General features: G+C 37.1%; 1 protein-coding gene across 1 annotated transcript in view; it reads left to right on the forward strand.

The window, feature by feature from the left end:
- The window catches only part of CDK17 (cyclin dependent kinase 17), an 81828-nt gene that overhangs the window by 10868 nt on the left and 47955 nt on the right, over positions 1-23005 (forward strand). Inside the window, exon 2 of the mRNA XM_063308816.1 lies at positions 21053-21201. Within this exon, the coding sequence (XP_063164886.1) occupies positions 21084-21201 (118 nt within the window). The 5' untranslated portion in view covers positions 21053-21083. The remainder of the gene's footprint in view (positions 1-21052; positions 21202-23005) is intronic.

Consider the following 23005-nt stretch of genomic DNA (forward strand, 5'->3'; position numbering starts at 1 on the left):
CAAAGAAAATGGTACATAAGCAACAAGAGCCCACTATAACACCCTTCATTTTTTAAGATACAGCAGTACAAGAATCTGGGTTATGGATCTACAGGTACAGATGGAAGCCAGAATATAATATACATTATAATACTGTACATTATAATATGCATTATAAATCCCTATTCATCACCTCATTGGGTTCCCTTTTCTCCCCTAAATAGTGGACTTCCGACCATTTCAGAATACTGATAAAGCAGAATAACATGATCCTCTTTTTCACCAAATAAAATAGTGAAGTTTTTTTTCCTTATAGGAGTCCTAAAGTGCACATTGGGGTCAAAATTAGGAAGGAGAAGAATGAAAGATAGGAAAAGAACTCAGGAAAGTAAAGCATAATAGAAAGGGCAAACATTGGGAGTAAAATGGCTGCAGTGGAGGCTGGCTAGTGACCAGGGGGAAAGGTTTGAGTCAGCACCTTCCAACACTTCTAAGGCATAATTCTGCTCACACCCACACCAGGTCCGCTGGTATTGCCTCTGAGATAAGGGTGACAGGTGTTACTAAGTTGCACACCTTGAAGCTATGGCGAAGTACACCTAATGGCAATTCAAGCAATTTTCACTTACAAGCTGCTGATAGCATAACAGCAGTATTGTGGGGCCAGGGGGGAAGATTGGTATTGTCAGGGCACGGTTATGCCTTGTTCAAAGTCTAAGTGGGAGCAGGCCAGAGTTAGAAACCATGACCTGATTGGTTTACTTACCATACTAAACTTACTGCAGAATGAGCTTCTGTGGTTTGCTTCACCACTACTGTTTGTAAGGGAAGTTCATTCAGTGTGAGCTGAGTATTTACATGTAAATATGGTTTGTTGGTGTTTAAAAATGGTTATCTCAACTTTATGGTAGATAATGAGCCGATTCCAGTATTATTTAAATCTGTAAAATGTTATGAGAGTATGTTAAAGAGCAGAAAGGGTTATCTTAAATAAATCACTAGTCCAGTCCTCTCTCTTAGTTTGCCCCATTGATTAAATATATACAGTATGCCACTTCGAAATTTCTGCACATGAAGAAAAGGATCCCTGCAAATTTTAATTAATAGCTGTTAATGTACACAATGTTATGGCCAAAGTTAGTGTAGGAATAATTAACCAATTGATTATGGAAATTATGCCCTTTCATAGAGAATCCTGTTAAGTTCATTTTGAAATTTGTGACACAGTATCAGTATGTAGCCTGTTGTAAAAGAAATGATTCTTCTTATTTGGATTGCTGTCCTACAGTGGCATGTAAGCTTTTCTGTATTTAATGCCCTCAGAAATACCACTTGGATCACAAGTTCTGAGGAGCTTATTTCTTTGTAGTACTGATTAGGCATTTAAGAATGTAGGTAGGATTCCTGGATTTAAACTTTCAAAGTCCACATCGTGAAATGCTTAATGAAGCAGACTCACGTTGTTGTACAAATTATAACAACTGAATACCATTCTTTTTAATGCATATATAAAGAAAACAAAAGGAAACTTTTGAGGGGAAGAAAATTAAAATGGTTTAATGTTCTATCTTATTTGGTATAGTTGTTGCCACTGTATTTTAAGGAGATAATGTCATTTTGCAATTCCATCATGTCTATGTAAGCTCTTTGATTTGAGTCAACCAGTTTATGAATTTGATGTAAGCAGCAGATGGTTCTCGCAGTTGTATAAGGATCTGATTGCCATAAAACATGGTTTGCAAGCCATGATAGTTGAGTTCACCTATTACTGTAAGTCAAAAGCAAACAATCCACATTATGGCCAGATGTTATGTCTGAACCAGAATGTGAACCACACTTAATGGTACACATGTAGAATAATTGTGAATTTTTCTTCATGTGTGCAGTAGCCCATGTATAAGATGAACTGTCTCCATGATACTCTTTGCATGCTTGTGTAATGCACCCTGAGCTCATTATAAATTCATGTTGGGGCTATCAGCATATGATTTATGCTGTGTAAATCATAAATATTTGATTCAGTATTTTCACTGTTCATTTAACAGAATCTTCTGGCAGTAACTGAAAAGAAACCAATGCCCTGAAGAACTTGCATCTCTTGTCAGCATTATCTCCTCATTAATGCTGTCTGCAGTCAGCACTCTGCTTGGTCTGCTTGCTTTTGAAAGAATGTTTTACATGATGAAGAAAGAATCTTCTGTCTTAGTTGTTTCCAAGTACCAGGCTTTTGCCAGGAACTGAACAAGAGTAGCATGTAAATACATTTAAGGAAATATTTGCTAAATATCTGCTAAACTCTGTTTTAAAAGCTATATTTCTAACTTGAAATAGAATTGAATACTAAGACATGTTGTTTTACATTTGCACACGTGTGAAGTAGGATTCTTGCAGACTTTTTAGATAAGTGAAGGCAAAATATTAGGCAAATTTGAAGGTCAGGAATGTAAAACTGAATAATTTTATGCATCTGTAAACATCAAGGTAACCTTCATGACGTGCTTCATCCAGAGACTGCTGTCCATTATTTATTTATTAAGTAGACTTAATATAATTTTAGATATTGCTTTTTATACCTTTAGTTTCCACTTTAAATATAATTTGGATTTTAGCTGAATGTATACATATTACGCTCATTCAGTTTAATATAGTGGTTTAGTGGCCTGTTTGGGAACTGTCTCCATTTTTTTAATTTCCTCACATTGTAGGGTTGAGGTAGGAAAGCAAAGATTGGTTGTTGAAGTTGTGAATAATGCTCAGCGATGAATTTGCTTTCTCTCATTCAGTGCTCCTTCTTTAACCTGTCTTACCTCCTCTGTTGTTTAAATATTATATAATCATATCATATCAACCTCCACTCCTCCCAAACTTGCTCCCTTCCTTCTCTTTGTGGGCTTTCCCCTCTGAGACGCCTGTTGGCCCAAGAAGAATTCTGTGGGCACATTATAAATTTGAACAGTTGCTGGCAGATCACCAAATCAAAAATTATGATTATTTTAAAAAACCTCCTCTCCTACATTAGATTTGGCAGATAGTCTTTTGAGTCTCAACAACTGAAAATGCATATATAAGTATTCTTAGAATGCTTTCGGAGAAGTGCAGTGACTATTTTTAGTTTCTCTGTACAAGAGGCAACCATTATTTCCCCGCTACTTGGAAAGTTTTTGACATGAAGATGCTATCTCAGCTGTGGTACTTCACACAGGAACTGCAGACCTTTAGGACAGAACTGTCTAGATTTCTATACTGAATCCTTGCAGTCCCCAGATATGTCCATAATGTGGTGGTATGCCTGCAGACGGGATCTATTCCAGTGAAGGTACAGTTTTTGTTCCTTTTCATCAAGTTCTGGCTGGCTCTTAGGTAGGTTTGGCCCTGCTAATTCTGCCTGTAATTTTAAATTTGCGTCCAAGAAGACATTGGGAAGTTACCTCATAATTATGGTTCTTCATTTGAATGTATCACTGTACTGAATCCTGAAAATGCTAAAAGAGTACAAATCTGGAACATGGAACTACAAAAAGACTCAAGTCTAATTTCCAGTCATTTAGATTTAGGGGTCCCTATGAGTAGATTTACCTTAATAACTTACCCTAATAACTTAGCCGATATTACACTGTGGAAATATCAGACCTTTACGTTAGCCCATTTTTTTCCCTACAGTTTCCAAAATAGTCCTTTTATTCTGTATATTTAATTATGTGAATACAAAGAGTGGAATCAGTGCCTGATTCTCTTTTATATTGTCCCTTGTATAAGGATATTTATGTAACTTTGATTGCCACTCTGCTGTGAAGCTTGCAAGGAATAGACTTTGAAATTATGGATGTGATTTATAATTGGACCATAAGCCACTTCCAGCAGTGTAGTTGACGTGCCAGCTGCTGATAAGGACAAACACGTGTGCTCTGGATTGTGAATAAATTGTGTTTATGATTTTAGATATAGAAGTATTACTGTTTAGCAACTTCTCTTTACCATAAAACATCTTTCAGCTGAGGTTCCATGACTTTCAGTTTCTTCTCCTTGTTTTCCTGTTCCATTTCATCTTCCAGGTTACTTTGGTCTAAGAAATCTCTTTGATCCTAGTTTAATTAATTATCATTCAAGTGCCCTCAAAAATCTGGGTTCAAATATGCTAGTAAGCCATACGGCCTACTAGGTTTTGATTTAGTGTGTTATGTGAATCTAGACATCGTGGTTAATACATTTTATAGCCCAATGTATAGTGCAGTCCAGATGATTGTTATTAACCAACTCTCTGTACGCATCAAGGTGTTTTCTAGCACCTCAGTTTACCATTGCCTCATTTTTGGCTAGATGGGCACATTGAAGAATAAAGTATTGGGTTCTAGCCACATGCCATTTTTATTTTTTAAGAATTCCTATGGGATGAATGTCTTATAAATAAGGATTATGCAAGAAGTTGGTGTTTTGCTTTTCAGGGAGCTATCTTTCTCTCTTTCCTTCTGAAATTAAAATAATTTTTAAAATTAAAATCAGGGTATATGCTAGGGAGGTGTTCATGAGACCCTTGGTTTAGAATGAGGTATAAACCAAATCATAATGCAAAACGATATGTAGGTCTCAAATCCATGCAGCTCCTACCCTCATTTATAGTAAGCTAATTAAGACTAAAGAGATTAGGGAAGACCCACAGATCAGCTAGATATGAGCTCACTAATATTCCTAAGGAATATGCAGTGGAGGTGAAGAATCGATTTAAGGGACTGGACTTAGTAGATAGGGTCCCAGAAGAACTATGGACAGAAGTTCGCAACATTGTTCAGGAGGCGGCAACAAAATACATCCCAAAGAAAGAGAAAACCAAGAAGGCAAAATGGCTGTCTGCTGAGACACTAGAAGTAGCCCAAGAAAGAAGGAAAGCAAAAGGCAACAGTGATAGGGGGAGATATGCCCAATTAAATGCAAAATTCCAGAGGTTAGCCAGAAGAGATAAGGAATTATTTCTAAACAAGCAATGCATGGAAGTGGAAGAAGACAATAGAATAGGAAGGACAAGAGACCTCTTCCAGAAAATTAGAAACATTGGAGCTAAATTCCAGGCAAAAATGGGTATGATCAAAAACAAAGATGGCAAGGACCTAACAGAAGAAGAAGAGATCAAGAAAAGATGGCAAGAATATACAAAAGACCTGTATAGGAAGGATAACAATATCAGGGATAGCTTTGACGGTGTGGTCAGTGAGCTAGAGCCAGACATCCTGAAGAGTGAGGTTGAGTGGGCCTTAAGAAGCATTGCTAATAACAAGGCAGCAGGAGACGACAGCATCCCAGCTGAACTGTTCAAAATCTTGCAAGATGATGCTGTCAAGGTAATGCGTGCTATATGCCAGCAAATTTGGAAAACACAAGAATGGCCATCAGATTGGAAAAAAATCAACTTATATCCCCATACCAAAAAAGGGACACACTAAAGAATGTTCAGACTATCGAACAGTGGCACTCATTTCACATGCCAGAAAGGTAATGCTCAAGATCCTGCAAGGTAGACTTCAGCAATTCATGGAGCGAGAATTGCCAGATGTACAAGCTGGGTTTAGAAAAGGCAGAGGAACTAGGGACCAAATTGCCAATATCCGCTGGATAATGGAAAAAGCCAGGGAGTTTCAGAAAAACATCTATTTCTGTTTTATTGACTATTCGAAAGCCTTTGACTGTGTGGACCATAACAAATTGTGGCAAGTTCTTAGTGGTATGGGGATACCAAGTCATCTTGTCTGCCTCCTGAGGAATCTGTATAATGACCAAGTAGCAACAGTAAGAACAGACCACGGAACAACGGACTGGTTTAAGATTGGGAAAGGAGTATGGCAGGGCTGTATACTCTCACCCTACCTATTCAACTTGTACGCAGAACACATCACGCGACATGCTGGGCTTGAGGAATCCAAGGCTGGAGTTAAAATCACTGGAAGAAACATTAACAATCTCAGATATGCAGATGATACCACTTTGATGGCTGAAAGCGAAGAGGAACTGAGGAGCCTTATGATGAAGGTGAAAGAAGAAAGTGTAAAAGCTGGCTTGCAGCCAGACCTCAAAAAACCAAGATTATGGCAACCAGCTTAATTGATAACTGGCAAATAGAGGGAGAAAACGTCAAGGCAGTGAAAGACTTTGTATTTCTAGGTGCAAAGATTACTGCAGATGCTGACTGCAGTCAGGAAATCAGAAGACACTTAATCCTTGGGAGAAGAGCAATGACAAATCTCGATAAAATAGTTAAGAGCAGAGACTTCACACTGACAACAAAGGTCCGCATAGTTAAAGCAATGGTGTTCCCGTAGTAACATATGGCTGCGAGAGCTGGACCATAAGGAAGGCTGAGAGAAGGAAGATCGATGCTTTTGAACTGTGGTGTTGGAGGAAAATTCTGAGAGTGCCTTGGACTGCAAGAAGATCAAACCAGTCCATCCTCCAGGAAATAAAGCCAGACTGCTCACTTGAGGGAATGATATTCAAGGCAAAACTGAAATACTTTGGCCACATAATGAGAAGTAAGGACACCCTGGAGAAGATGCTGATGCTAGGGAGAGTGGAGGGCAAAAGGAAGAGGGGGTAACCAAGGGCAAGGTGGATGGATGACATTCTAGAGGTGACGGACTCGTCCCTGGGGGAGCTGGGGGTGTTGACGACTGACAGGAAGCTCTGGCGTGGGCTGGTCCATGAAGTCACAAAGAGTCGGAAGCAACTAAACGAATAAACAACAACAACAATTAAGGCAGAGTCTCTTTGAGTAACATGGAACATTTCTGCCCAGGTTTCTTTCCACCTGGGCTAAGTTACCATTTGTGAAAGTTGTCACCTGACTCATTTGCAGTCTCTTGTTTGATTATGTCTACTTTCTCTTCCATTCATTTCTCAGCCTCCTCACAATCTTTCACAGTAGGCAAGAAACTACAATTATGGATGTCCAAAACCTGTTGTTCTCTCAAACCTTTAATAGCTGTCTGAACAGAAAATTATTTTTTCCCGTGTGATCTCACAGAGTTCTTTTTAGCAATATTTATTACGATGAAAGTAGCAAAGATACTCCAGCAAGTAAACTATTTTTAATTTAGAACCAATGTATCCTTGTGTTTATTAGGAGAGGGACATTCTGATAAAGGAAGAGCATTCAGGTTTGGATTGCTTATTCGTCAGTCTGTTACATCTTCTAGAAACGAAATGTTCCAGAACACTACAAATGTTAGGCTACTTTCCTTAGCACATTTGAACTTCTCAGATACTTGATGTGGCACAGCTATTAAGAAACCTTTATTATGTACCTGAATAGAACCTCTGCAAACAGTTGATAACTCTCAGAGAAAATGAACCTGTAAAAACTTCTATACTTTCTTAAGTTTAAACTCAGAACCTCTTTTTCACACTGTAATGGAACTCCTTTGGTGCGCCCCTTCCACAAGAAACCATCGCTGGACCCTGCTCTTCTGGACAATTTTCATCCAGCCTCCTGCCTCTCCTTTTTGGGGAAGGTGGTTGAGAGTGGTGGCGTTGTAGCTCCAGAGGATTCTGGATGAAACGGATTATCTAGACCCCTTTCAGTCAGGTTTCAGGCCCAGATATCGGAGGGAAACAGCATTGGTGGCACCTATGGATGATCTTTGGTGGGAGTAGGATGGGCGTAGTGCATCCATCCTGGCTCTTCTTGATGTCTCAGCAGCTTTTGATACCATCAACCATGGTATCCTTTTGGTCGGCTCAGGGAGTTGGGGGTGGGTGGCATAGTTTTTCGCTGGTTCACCTCCTTCCTTCAGGGCCGGTCCCAGTTGGTGTTGATAGGGAGCAAGAGATCCAGCCCGCGGCCCCTTCTTTGTGAGGTGCTGCAGGGCTCGGTACTCTCCCTGCTCCTCTTTAACATCTACATGAAACCACTGGGCAAGATCATCCGTCACCACGGGATGCGGTATCATCAGTATGCTGATGATACCCAATTGTATATCTCCATCCCGGGTGAAGTAAGTGATGCCATGACCACCCTCTCTAGGTGCCTGGGGGCTGTGGAGGCCTGGTTGGGGAACAACGGGCTTTGGCTGAACCCTGGTAAGATGGAGTGGCTGTGGATTAATGGCTCCTCAGTATCTGGGAAATTGTCATCTTTGGTTCTGGACAGGGTTGCACTAATTTGGGGGTCCTCCTGGACTCACAACTCCTGCTCAAAGAGCAGGTGGCAGTCATGGCCAGGAGGGCCTTTGCTCAACTTCGTGTTGTGCACCAATTACACCCCTTCCTGGACTGAGTAGCCCTTCAAAGAGTCACTCATGCCCTGGTCATCTCCCATATAGACTACTGTAACGTGCTCTACATGGGGCTACCCTTGAAGAATATCCAGTAGCTTCAACTGGTTCAGAATGCAGCTGCATGGGCAATTTCAGGTGCCCCAAGGGTGGCACATATAACACCTTTGCTCCGCAAACTGCACTGGCTCCCAGTTTGCTTCCGGGTCCAATTCAAAGTGTTAGTTATCACCTTTAAAGCCCTACATGGCATAGGGCCAGGTTACCTGAAGGACTGTCTCATCCCCATCACATTGACCTGTCTCATCTGGTCATGCAGAGAGGGCATGTTACAGACCCCGTCTGTAGAAGAATTCCATCTGGCAGGGTCTCGGAAGCATGCCTTCTCTGCAGTAGCTCCTGCTCTCTGGAACATTCTTCCCCCAGAGGTGAGACAAGCCTCCTCACTCCTGGACTTCCGCAAAAAATTAAAAACCTGATTGTGTCAGCATGTCTGGAGTGGGGAGAGGAATAGTCAATTGTGGGGATGGCTAGCTCCTTAGAATGGCCCTTGATACTCAATTGATTGAGGTATACTTTTAGCCATCTGGATCCTACCATATTTTATATCTTTTATCTATTTATAGTTATATTTATAGTTATATTTATTGTATTTGTGATATTGTATTCTAAATTTTGCTTTTTGTAAACTGCCCAGAGTCCCTCCACGTGGGGGGAAATGGGCGGTGATAAAATCCGATAAATAAATAATAATAAAAACTCCTACTTTGTGCTTCTCATACCCAGTGTTAGGTGACAGTTCATTACTGACATTTTCAGCATTCCTGCTCTTGGAAACTCTAGCTCCCAAATATGTTACACAATGAACCCCTTCTGAGAACAGGATTAACTTATATTTCTTTTACCAATAGCCACTCCTAACTCTGTAATTTCTCCATTAGAATAATCAGACTCCTACTTTCCACAGCATTCTGCATCCAGAGACAAGGAGGACAGAAAACTAATAGCCTTAAACACTATAGAGATGCTGCTTTTAAAAGGGCCATGGAGTCATGTTATATATGTGTTGAGCTCCTGCCAAATTGATAAGTTGTAGAAGTTTCTGAATGAAGCTGTACACAAGAGCATAACCAGTGTGTGTGAAGTCATTCCAAGAATTGCAGTTGCAGATAAGTAAGTAGTTTGTTTACACATACGTTTTAGCGATAATTTCAAGAGAGGAGAAGGGAAGTGTGTTCTTGTGCAAGTGGTTCTCAGTTTTGCAGAAAGCGATTTACCAAGTGCATAACACACTATATTCTGGCATTCTGCCTGGTTACATCCCAGAATCCTTCCTTATAAAAATTTGCCCTGTCATGGAAATAAAGATTCTCTTAACCAGATTTTCTTCTTAGTGCCAGTATGGACTCATCCAGGTAGCAACAATTCTTGGCAACTATATAGAAGTGTCTGTCTTGGCATTATTTCACTTCCTGACTAGTATCATCTATAGCAAGCCATAATGATGACAAATACATGATGTCATTGCACAAATGAAACTAATATGTAATGATGATATGACATCTCACACAGGTATGTAAGTCCTGTCACTTGTGTTATTACATCATCATGCAGATGTCATCACTTGGCGCTTTGCTGCCTCTGGTGACATACTGGCCAACTACTGGCATATTGCTTCTGATATTGTGGCACCTGTAGGGGGCTGGGGGGGAGGGAGGGAGTAGGTGACAACACAGGCAAGATGGTGGAAAGGCAATTGAATCCAATTGTATGCTGAATGCACATACAAAAAGTGTGGGGCTTGTATCACGATACCACTTCTACCATCTTACCTGTTTTGACCCTCCCTACAAATGTTGCTTACAGTGATTGTGCTTATAAAGTTTTGTAAAAGGCCATTAGGGCAATTAAGTTTTTACTATTGCACCTTTTCCCACTGCCTGTCTTCCTAAGATTAAATTATGCCCCATTCAAAATTAGCAGGTGTTTGGTGGTTTTGGCTGCTTAGCAGATATTGCTGAACAAATCAACTTGTCATTTGTAATATGCAGTTAACTGTGTTCTATCAGGAAGTATCTGATATACAGACTAGAAGATAGAGTTTAAGTTTAAAAATAGTAAAACAAGATACAAAGCTTCCTGAGGTTTTTGAAAATACCTTTAAAAGGAATGTCCAGTATAAATTGCCCTAAATTATTAGACAAACAATGTCTCATTAGAAGATGAGGGAGAAAAATTCAAATGGTCCCCAACCAGATGAATTAACTGGTCAGCCAGCAAATGGAGAAAAAAATGTTTTTTATGACACCTGTACTCTTAATCTTCGCATTACTTATCCTGCTAACAAATTCATTTCATATTTGGTAGTCTGTGCCAGTACTTCTTTTGTTCACTACCTTACGACTCATTGCCTTTATTTAGATTCATATCTGCATCGTACATCTTTGTGCATCCTAATTGCAGGTACTGTATGCTTGTTTCTGACTGCTGGTAGCCATTTCATTCTGTTTGTTTATTTATAACATTCTTAAATAAGCATATCTGCAGTTAAACTAAATTAGCTTCTTAAATACATAATATATATTTACATGTACAGAGAGAGAGTGTGTGTTAATGTACAGGAATAGGAATAGGCATACCATAAGTAGTATTTAAAGCACAAGCATACCATAGCTAATATTTATTATAGCGTATTAAAACTCTCATGTTGAAAAACACCTTACACGTGTACACAGAAAGACAGAGAAAGTGTATTAAAGCACAAGCATTCCATAACCAATATTTTTATAGCACAGCAGAACTCTCTTACCTTTAAAGACATTTTACATGAACTTAATTGTTGAAATAATTCTGTATGGCATTTTAAAGAAACCCTGTAAACACTGTCAAAAACGGCTAATGTCTTTTTTAATTATGCTGCTTGTAGTTTGTCAGTACACTGTAGAATTACAGTGTAATTGTTGAAATAAGTAGACTTTTTCTTTCAACTTTTTATTGTTACACTGTTCAGTGTGTATTTTCACTTTTTGCTTGACAAATAAACTAGTTTGCTAGATAAACTAGTTTGCTAGATAAACTAGTTTATCAGAAACAATTATAGAAAGATAATAACCTTTTGGTTTTTTTACATGTGTGCAGTTGTTGCTTAAATGTTTTTCATGAAATGTACTCAGTATACAAACTTGAGCTAAATTAATAAAACGAGAGATGAAAATTCATTTATGTTTTGGGGTTCACTAGTGCTAAGCTGAAAACAAGAAATCATGTTAAGACACCAATACATTAATTAAGGTATTGGATGGGGGTTACCAAATTCATGTCGCCACTCAATCACAGATCTAAATAGGTCACTTTTGGCCAGGTAAGTCACATTGGGTTCCCTGGCAAAAGATAGGATATAAATTAATTTACACTGGTCAGACTCCACTTTGAGTATTGCATCCAGTTCTGAGCAACATATTTTAAGAAGTAATCAAATAAATTAGAAAAGATTGAGAGAAGAGCCAAAGGAATGATCAGGAAACTGAAAACTAAGACCTATGAAAACATGGAAGAATTTGGGACTGATTGAAGAAAAGGCTAATATGAGATCACTATTCAAGTGCGTGAAATAGAAAACCAAGACCTATTTTCTGTCATGCCACAACTCAGGGTGCGAAAAAACTGGATTTAAATTATGGGAAGACAGATTGTAGTTGAATGCTAAAGCAGTTTGATAGTAGAACCAATTGCTAGAGAAGTAGTGAGTTCCACTATATTAGATGGTTTAAGCAAGACTAGAGAGCGTTTTATTGAAAATTTTTAATCTGGATTTTTGCATGGAACGGGGTGTATTTAGTAATCTGAATAGTTCCAGCTTTATAATTCTTTGATTCGACAACCAATATACTCTTACTGTTTTACTTGGATCGTGTCAAAAAGCATGAAAATGGCTATGTTTGGGAAAAGAGAGCAATGTGGTGGGAAAAGAGTGAGGTATAGGTTTGTGTATTTGAGAGATATATGGAAAAAGAAAGATATAACCCATTATTTTATCCCATCAATTTTCTGGCTTGAAATATCTGTAACCATTATTTTGATGCTGTTGTATTTAAAAATTAACGTCCCAGTTCATATAACAGCATAAAACCAAGTGTTTATCCAAAACATTAAGTATTCTGCATGCTTTGATGAGCGTGCTGAAAGTTTGTTGTACATTCTATTCTGCACTGAGAACACAAACATCCAAGTTTACGTATATTTTTCATGCTTCTTGGGCAGAAATAATTATTTGCAAGGCATTGGCTCATTCATCATCATATTAAATTAATATTAAGTAAATACAGTTTTATTGTTGAAATTCAGGAAATGCTGTAAATAAATAGTCATGTTTATTTAGGTGATTTCAATATGTAAAACTTCATTTATGTTGGTTCCTCCGAAATAATAAACAGATTACTTTGTTTCTTATAGATCTTCAGTGGCTCACTGTGCATGAAAAAATTTAGTCCAAGGGATCATGATTATTATACAGATAATGGTTAATGCATTTTGAATGTTATACCTTTATATTTCTGAATACACAAATTATAACATTATTTGGTTTGTGGATCATCTCACACTTAATCCCAGCCAGAGTTTATAGCAAATATAGTTCTTCTCCTTGATGGTAAAAGAGGAGATGAGATGTCACAGGAGTCCTGAACGAGAAGTTTTGTTTTGTTTTAATACCTGCTTCTATTCATTCTAGATATACAATGAATAAAAATATTAATTCTAGAAATTCTAGAAATATTTAAAATTAAAAATATTAATTCTAGAAATACTTGAATATTTGCAGATTGTCCTTGAAAAGGAAGAAAGCCTCCAGAACACTCTTCTTAGATATACAGTTTGTTTCTGGCCTCCAGTGAAGTCTCTCCTTTTTTAGTGATCCTTTTTAGAGTCCCTGCTGTGATTGATTTGTTCTTTGTGAGTAGTTAACACTTTCTCGTATTTAAGTGTGGAGTAGCATGCTGTATGTACTTATTCACCTGGCCAATCGTTAAAGTACTTTAAGCATTTTTATTCATAGTGTAGTTTGTGAAGAAGTCTTGTGACCTTTTCATCAAAGTAAACAATGTTTATTAACTGTTGTTCATACACAGTTCTTTACACATCAATTCATTCCAAATTGGAGGAGGAAGGAGTATTAGGTATGTTCGCTGCCTTGAATTATTTATAAAATAATAAAGGCAGGATAGAAAATAAATAAATAAATAAATACAATTTTTGGTATATAGTTCCACATTACATGAACATATTTGGATCTTATTTATCTTCTGTCTTCTTAATACTCTTCAGTTGTCTCTTCAGAAACCTGTTGGTTTAGAAGCTTCTAAAACTCCTACAAGTAATAATAATAATTTAGGAGTTCAGGATGCTGCTAATATATCTGGTCCAAATTGTATGGTCAGGAGATGTTTTAAGTGCATATATCGCCATTCAGTAATTTTAGACAGTTCAGATTATTCTTGCAACACCACAGATGTTTTAAAAGGTTGTTTAAAAATAAGTTGATCAAGAGTATTAATAACATTTTATGCCCATGAATTCCAGGAGTGGCAGTTTCTCATGGGAATAAAGATCACATTTAGGCTTTCTTCCCAACAACATCCAAATATGCACTAAGCTTTAATGTAGGAAGACAGTTGATTGGGTAGCAAAACAGAGTCAAGCCCCTGTCAGAATTTCAGAGGAGAAAATAGTATCTTTCCAGTTGTGTCTGGAGGTTCTCCTGGATTCATGACATCTGCTCAAAGAGCATGTAGCAGCTGTAGCCAGGAGGGCCTTTGCTCAAATACATCTTGCGTGTCAGTTACGCCCTTTCCTAGATGGGGCGGGGTGTTACTGCTCATGATCACTCATGTCTCAGTCACCTCCCAATTGGATTATTGCAATGTAGTGTATATGGGGCTGTCCTTGAAGAGCATTTGGAAACTTCAGCTGGTCCAGAATGCAGCAGTATGGGCAGTAGTGGGTGTGCTCGGTGTGCCCATGTAACACACTGCTGTGGGAGCTGCACTAGCTCCAAATAGGCTTCTGGATGCAATTCAAGGTGCTGGTTGTCACCTTTAAAGCCCTACATAGCATGGGACCGAGTTACTTTGGGACCACCTATCCCTGATGATTTATGCCCATCCTACTACATCTGGCAGGATGGATATGCTCCCGGTTCCCTTGGTGAAACAATGTCACCTGGTGGGGCCTTAGAAGCATGCCTTCTCTGTCATGGCACCTGCCTTATAGAACAGTCTCAATGGCCCTGACCCTGTTGGCCTTCAGGAAAGTGGTAAAGACCTAGTTTTCACCCAGGCACTAGAGCCAGGATGTTGATGGAGCTAGCATAGGGTGGTTGGTGGATGAATGCAAGTTTTATTTATTTCATTCAATTTCATTCAATTATTGAGGCCTCAATGTTGTTTATTGTTTTGTCTTTTTAGTGTATTGTGATTGTATTTTGTTGCTGCCCTTCTGGTAGATGGGTGGTTGTATAAGTTTGTTTAATAAATAAATTCTCCAGCCATGCTTCATCAAATTACAGATATAAGTAAAGTATCTGAGTAAATTCCTAATATTAAGCAGAATGATGTAAGTGATTAGTGAAGACATTCAGTAAATGGCACAATAAAATTACATCAACAACAAATATGTAGAGAATGGCATCATTCTGTGCATGGGTTCTGCATGTGTCTCAAGTTTGCCACCTGCACATGTATATATATGAATGAGCTCATTTATCTATAGCGCAGCTGCTTGGAGGCATAAAAAGTACTATAGATAGTCCTTTAGTATTGAGCACATAAAGAGCAATTTTTAACTGTATCTGAATTGCCATACTACATCTGCATCTTGTTTCTGGAACTGCAGTTTTGATATATATTTGCTGTTGACAGTGAGCTAAATATGATTATTAAGCATTAATTTGTAAAAATCAAAAGTCCAGATTGCTATCAGTTTTTCATCAGTATGAATTTTTGGACAGTAACAATTCAGTTCAGATTATCAGCATTCTGATGTGCAGATCAGTATTTAACTCTGTGTGGCTGTGTATTTGTCACTTTATGTCACAGCCTAAAATTAACAATTATGTACAAAAAATATCTCTTTTAAATTATTAAAACAATTTGTGTAATTGTATCTTTTGTGCAGTAGGTAGGAAAAATCAGTCTATTTATTTATTATCTGATTTATATCCTGCCTTTCATTCAGGAGCTCAAGGTAGCACATATAGCACTCTTTCCTCCAGTTTTTCTCCACAACAACAAGCCTGTAAAGTAGATTGGGCTGAGAGAGTGACTGGCCCATAGCCATCCAATGAACTTCCATGGTTGAAGGGTGCACTAGAAACTGGGTTTCTCTGATTCCAGTCCAACATCTTAATCACTGCAAGTCATGTTTCTTTGCTTTTTTATTTTTAATTTTATTATCAGAAGCTGCAGTAAGTAAATTCAATTTCCTTTTAAGGAATTTTATGGAATAAAGTTCATACATCTCTCTTTCCTACAACCCTATCATACTAAACTATAGGTTGTATAATCATGTTTTCTTCAATAAGCCATGGTTTAGGGAGCCACTATGGCTTAGTGTAATGTGTGAATCCAATTTAAATATTTGAGGTAATACTGTGGTTATTGGTTATTACATAATACGTTTTGCCATTTTAGATAAAGTTGCCTTCAGCTTCTACAATTTTTATGGGTTGCATTAAATGGAGAGATGATCCCTTTTTCATGGAATGGTGGGAATCTATGGCCACTTGTCACAGCGTTTGACCTACATTAAGAGTTTTATTAAGTAGATAAGTTTTTTTTTAAGAAATTGATTAAGCTTTTTTAATTTATATGACATGGGCAGTTATATGCATGTAGTAGGCAGTTTCACTTTCAATGTGTGACATAATCTGTACATAGCAATTACTAACTTAAACAGGATCACCCTCTACAGCAAGATAAGTTATATCTGAGATGGGAAGGAAAGTAAATTTGCTTGGATTCCCATTATATTTGTTAAGCCAAGAGGCTGGTGCTCAGTGTCAGAGGACTGAGGTTGAAGCAGCTGCTTGGGCCAAGACTGGCATGAGGACTGCTGGTTGTAGTAGATTCTGTCCCACCCTACTTGGCTAACTCGTTCATGATCTGTACTAATTAGTCCATCTGGGTTACCATTTGTTTCTGATGATGGAGCAGGATACTGTACTGGCAACTTGAGCAGTACTAACAATGTTGCAAGTATGTCTGTAGTTATAGTTTAATCCTTGGTGTCTTGTGAAGGTTCTCATCCCATAGAGAAAGAAGTAGAAAATGGCAAATCAAGCTATCAGGGTTTGTATCAGAGCTTGGCATGACTTAATTCATTGTTCGGTAATTGGTTTAACTTGCAGAAGATTGCCAGATGCAACTCTGCTAGATGAGATTCTTTATTACAGACGAGAATGAAGATATATAAACAAAAGTGAACTGCTTTTGGCAGTGCAAAGAAGTAAAAACCCTTATATAGGTCAACTTCAGAGTTTAAACTCTAGCCTTTTTCTCCTGTCTTTCCTAGGAATGTATGCCAGGTGATTCACTTAATTGCATTATTCATGTAATGGCCCTCTGTGGCCTGGGAACCACTAGTTGCCCCTCACCATACTCAATCTTTACAAATAGGGGCTACAAATCAATTTAGTTCACCTTATTAAGGATGAAATCAAGGAAAGCATTTTGGAACAAATACGCCTCCTTTCTAAATGCAGCAGCAGATCATCTTTGCTCCATCTTTCTATTTCTTTTTCTCCAATTGACAAGTTGTATGTTCTGATTCTTCTAACAAGAAGTGAATGATAGTGCTCCTTCATCAAATTGGCATTGGGGGGCAGGGAGATATAATTTGGTTTTCCCCATCAGATGCTAGGGTTTGGTCCAGGAATTGCTTTTCTGGGGGCTTTCTTATACCTGTTCCCCTATTGAATCTTCTTCTCTTCGGGGAGAGGCTGCTTCCAAACTAACCCCAAATGAGCACAAGACATGTAACATAAGTGGAAAGTCAAGAGAAACACAGAAAATGATTTTCAATAAATAAAAGTTTGAATTTCACATGTAAGAAAATTTGTAGATTTTGTAGTCTGCATTTGTAAAAGTTGGAAATGCATTCCAATCATTTCTCATGAGTCCCAAAGAATAACTCATCAGTAAGCTGTTAAAAATGATTTCTTATTGGGAAAAATTACCACACTCCATTGGAACTGTGACATCATCAGAGATCTGTATCTGTAAGGTGTTTTCCAGTGTTCTGTTGCTGATGCCAACCGTTTCTTGACACATTATACAGATATCTAGCTTTCAATTATTGATTATTCTTTTCCAATTCATTATAGGACAGTAATTGTCCTAATTTTATGGTCCTTTCAAGGACCTCTATGTTAATTATCTGACTTTGACATTTATTTATCTATCAGAAATTTGAGTGTCTTTCAGGAATGTTTAAGATTATCCATTCATCCTTTTGATTTTTAATTTGTGTAAACAATTATGAATATGTTAATATGGAAGATGTAGAACCAAGCAGTTGAAGTGGTAAGCAAACTATTTTGATAAGAGTTCCTGAACTAGAATGAACTCTTTTGACAGCATCCATCTTCTCTTGATTGTTCCTGATACAATTTATTAAAAATTCTAATACATTTTGATTAGCATTTGAAAACTAAATGCTATGACAACAAAAAAGGTTAGATAAAATGTGATTTCTTACATAATGAAAGATAGAAAAATCAAATTATATACCATTCTTTGTGGATGTTGCTGTCTTTCCTTGTTGAAATTGTTGTATTTACCTTTCTGAAAATACAAGAGTAGCTATGGATGTTTTAAAATTTAACATAACTGCTTTCTGATAGAAGTTTGATAGCTAAGAATTAATTGGCTCTGCTGTTAACTTTTGACAGCTAGTTAAATAAAGAAATTGGAAGCAAGGTAGAAGCCAAGTACTTTTATTGAAGTGCACTGACTCATACCCTCTTACCAATTGATGATTAAATGCAGCTCAGGCTGCAATCCATAAAAATTGTGTGTGGGCTTGCTTTTTGTTTCTGCTAGCATTTCGTGTTGGAGGTTGGCCAGGAAATGGAAAGTAATGCAAAAGAAATCTCTTTTAGAGCAAACAGTTGCATGATCCACCAAAATGGAATCCATCACGGCACATATAACAGTAATGTACATAATATCCACTTGTGTCTGTCATTCATGTTTCACAGAGTTTCTGTAAAGCAAGATGCATTGGAGAAAGTTAAGTACAAAACTATGCTTGTTGGGGAGAGATTATGGATAACTATAAAAGCAGTAATTCAGTGGAACTGTATATTAGACAAATATATGTGGCACTGAAGTGGAGTAGATTTGACATTTTTAGAAGAGATTTGTATTTTCATTGGGGTTTGCACTACTGTACAATTCTTGCTTCTTCTGTTTGAGGTAATAAGATGAAAGCAGCAGACAAAAGATAAGGCTTTTATAAAAGTTAGGGTAGAGGTAGACAACCTTGTGGCTATCAAGAACTGCATTCCTTCAGGATAATTTGAGGGGATACTGAAGCAAACAGTAGCAAAGAGCAGAGAAAAAGGTAAGTTGGGACACCAATTCTTGTCCTGCCACCCTTCTTGTATTCCTTCTGAAATTTTACTTTTTTCTTCCTCATTCTCTTTCTCTTTCTGATCTCTCTCTCTCTTAAGCAAGGGACTGCAGGGAAGGGACAGCCATGTCCTATTGGAAGCCTGAACCAGACAGGTTTTATAATTAGGTCAGTGACTCAACTTAGAGTCAGTTTTGACTCTTGACAATTGCCTGAACAAGTCCTTGCAATTTGCTTGACAGTGTTTTCAGAAGTGGTTGCCATTGTCTTCTTCCTAGAGCTGAGAGTGAGTGACTGGCCCAAAGTCACTGAGCTGACCTCTAGGCCTAAGTCAGGATTAGAACTCAGTTCTCCACTTCTAGCGCAGCACGGTAACCCCTAGACCAAACTGTATCTCTCAGCAGGCAACTACACTGTTTATATTATGGAATATGCAGAAATTGCAATTTTCTCTGGAATTCTTGCTACCTTCTTCTACCTACTAGGTCAGTGTGCTAGCTACAGTACACTATCTTCGAGATATGGCCAGTGAATATAAACAGCGTGGTTTACTGGGCTCATGGTTCCTTTCTGATTCTTCCTTCTGCTGCCATTCAGAGTCAATTCAGCTTGCTGTGACTGTTTTCTCACAAGGGCACTTGAAGCAGTTCAAGTTTGAGGGGAGGGATCTTACAGGGTTGGTAGTGAATGCAGCAATACAACTTAATAAAATATATTTATTTTCAGAGTAAAGATAGCTGGCAAAAGTTATATGGGAAATAACAATGGCTGCCTCCAAATTTCATTTTGGATTTCAAACGTTACTGCAGAATTTCAGTAATATTATTTTTAAAATCTGGTTTTGTTTTTTTTATTAGTTAAGTAAAACAAACAACAAAAAAGCAAAAACAAAGAAAAGGGAAAGGAATATATAAAACTTTGAAATGAAAAGGTATTATAAACAGTTTTTAAGTTTTGTTTTTAAAAGGCAAAACAAAAAGATAAACAAGAAAAAAGCATTCAACTAGCCCCCCCTTCCTCTCACTTTTTTTCCCCAACCAGTAATTGCTCCTTAAATATTTTTATACTATGCTTTGGACATCTGCAATTATTGCTCATTTCTATCTGGATTGCTTTGATTATTTTTTTAAACAGTTTTTCTTTCAAAAACCATATTCTGAGGGTTTTAGCTTACACTGCTGTATTGTATATAAGGGAACCATTCCTACTTGCATTTGGTTAGACTTCTGCTGTGAATATATACAGTCAATTTTTTCATTGCCATGTATTCTCTTAGTCTCACAATCATGCTTTGTTGGCAACGTTTCTCTTTTCCAATGTTGTGCCAGATTGATTTTTGCCACTGTCAGCATGTACCTTAATAAATTGTGATGCTTTTTGTTTATATTCTCTGGGATCATACCTAATAAAAATATTTGTGATTTTAATTCAGATGTTATTTTCAGAATTTTCTGATGTTTTGGTGTGTTTGAATCTTTTTACATAACCACCACATATGATAAAATGTACCTCCTTTGTTGTGACGTTTCTAATGCTTATTGTATGATTTGTCCATCTTGGCAATCACTGACAGTTATATATCATCTGTAGAACATTTTGTACCAATTTTCTTGCAAATTGTAGCTTGGTGTAAATTTTATTGATTTTTTTCCCATAGTTCTTCCCATTGTCCCATTTTTATTATTTCTTCAAAGATTTGTATCCATTTTATCATACAATTTTTAATTTGTTCTGTCTCCATATCATATTTAAGTAACAATTGTAAATACATCCTAATAAATAATCTTGATTCTGTATATGTATTTCAAATTCTGTCATCTTTCTCAGGGTATCTCCTCCTTTGACATTACTTTTTACTTTTCCAATTATTTGCAAATATAATAACCACAGCAGAGTTCTACTTTCATTAAGCAATTGTTGTTGTTTCTTTAGTTCTTTTAATAGAGTCAGAATTTCAATACTATTGATCATTTCAAGGTTCTTTATTTCAGATCTTAGCTGTTCCGTTAAAATGGCTTTTTCTTATGAAATACACATTGATATGTAAAAGCAACAATAAATATATTTTTCCTGATTATGGAAATAGTTTCCTCTTAGCTGCAATGAGTTGCTGGAAGTCAGGTGGCTTTTAAATTTAAATAATAATAATTCCTTTAAATAAATGCCAATTTGCACTTTTTTTTTAATAGGCTTTTTCAAGCCAGGCTTGTAGCTGGTAGAATGAAAAAGTTTAAGAGAAGACTTTCTCTAACGCTGCGTGGGAGTCAGACTATTGATGAGTCACTTTCTGAACTGGCTGAACAAATGACAATTGAAGAAAATAGCAACAAAGATAACGGTAAATACATGCACCATGTTTATTATTTTTGTAAAGCATTTAGGAAAATGAACATGCTGTTATTGATAATAATCCCTTAGCAAGTAGAATAATGAGTTTGGAATTAGTGTAGCTATTTATTTTAATTTGGAGTAACTATAATATTTGCTTAAAGTGTTTGAAGTTTGTTTTGTTCAATTGATTGTGTTATGCAGAACATATTTGAATGGAATGCTACTAAATTGCAGTTACAGTATGTTTATTTCACAAATATTGAACTTTTGGGTTGCAAAAACACTGTATCATTTCATTCTTATTAGCACCATTGCTACATCCATATTTTTACAGCACCAGGACATACATTCAGCTGTTGAGTCCTAAAGCTCAGTTTCATATTGCATTTTATTTTCAGTGTTTTACAGCTATTTAAATTTCAGCAGTGGAGCAGTTTTGTTGAAAAGTGGAAGCTAAGTTTGCAACCTCCTGGATGTTTGGGAGAGGCTGAATAAATTAGTGACTAGTTCAAAGGTGGTATTTATTTAGTTTAACAGATGGAATAGTAAGGGTTGAAAAGTTTATCTACATCTGGCAAGATTACACAGATTATCAGAACTAGAAATACTTAAGAGGTGCACAATTTCTCTGCTGGAATAAAGTAATGCAAAGAAATTGTGCATCTTTCTTTCACTGGTATACAGTGGTGTGTTGGTAAATGTATGACAACCAGCTTTGCCGGTTCCATTGCCACCACTCATCTTGAAGTTTAGTACTTAGTAACTTGATACATAGTAAAATTGGCTCTGGGGTTAAGACTAATGGTTTTACAGTAGCCTCAAAGGAATTGATTTATGGAACTCTCATCTCCAGCTTAAACAACAGATAGGAACCTTTGCCCAGCAATGGCTGGTGCACCAGTGGTGACCTTATTGGACCCAAATACCCTGGAAAAAGCAAACCATGTCCTGATCACTACTTGAGGCTTCCTTTAGAGATGCTCTAGAAGCTACAGCTGGTACAAAATGCATTTGCTAGATTCCTGATGATTGGTTGCCAGTAAGCTTCATTCAAAATGTTGTTTATTATCTTTAAAGCACTTTATGGCATAGCTCCAGGATATGTCATCAAGTGAGGGCCTGCTGCAGATCTCCCATCCTCATAAGATATATGGGGCATAGATCTGGTGATAGTAACATTCCCATGGTAGCTTCCATTTTATGAAATGCCTTCTCCCAAGAGATACAAATGCCTGAATCTGCTGGCATTTCATAAACAAGTTAAATCAGTGTACATTCAAATATTAGATTAGATAGATTACTTACTTTTTGCTTTTAATTATATTAGTTTAACTGTTTACATTGAGCTTTTACTTTTGTGTTTGTCTTTTGCAATTGATTTTGTTGTACTCCATTCAGAGACTGTTAAATATTGCAAAATATTGTAACATAAATATTGTAAAATAAATAATGCATTCAAACCATAGATTGAGACCTTTGCAAAGAAGGGGAAATTTTTGAAGGTATTTAGGACTGGAAAAAAACAAAAACAAAGCAAGCGTGTGTGGGAAAATTGCTTATCCTGTTTTTTCCAAGCCTTCACAACTTCCTCATTATTCTTTCTTACGTCTTATATGAAAAGTGAAATGTCCACATATCTGACAAGTGGATCCCTTAATGTTACATCTAGAAATAATCTAGAATTCCCTGACTGTAGTTGTCTAAAACCTTAGAGAGTCCAAAATATCATTCTTGACTTTACTGGTATCAGCATCATGAAATTGTGGTGATGGTGGTGATAATGGTAATGATGATGACTATCAAATATAGCT

Source organism: Candoia aspera, chromosome 7, assembly GCF_035149785.1.
Source record: "Candoia aspera isolate rCanAsp1 chromosome 7, rCanAsp1.hap2, whole genome shotgun sequence".
Classification (NCBI taxonomy): Eukaryota; Metazoa; Chordata; class Lepidosauria; order Squamata; family Boidae; genus Candoia; species Candoia aspera.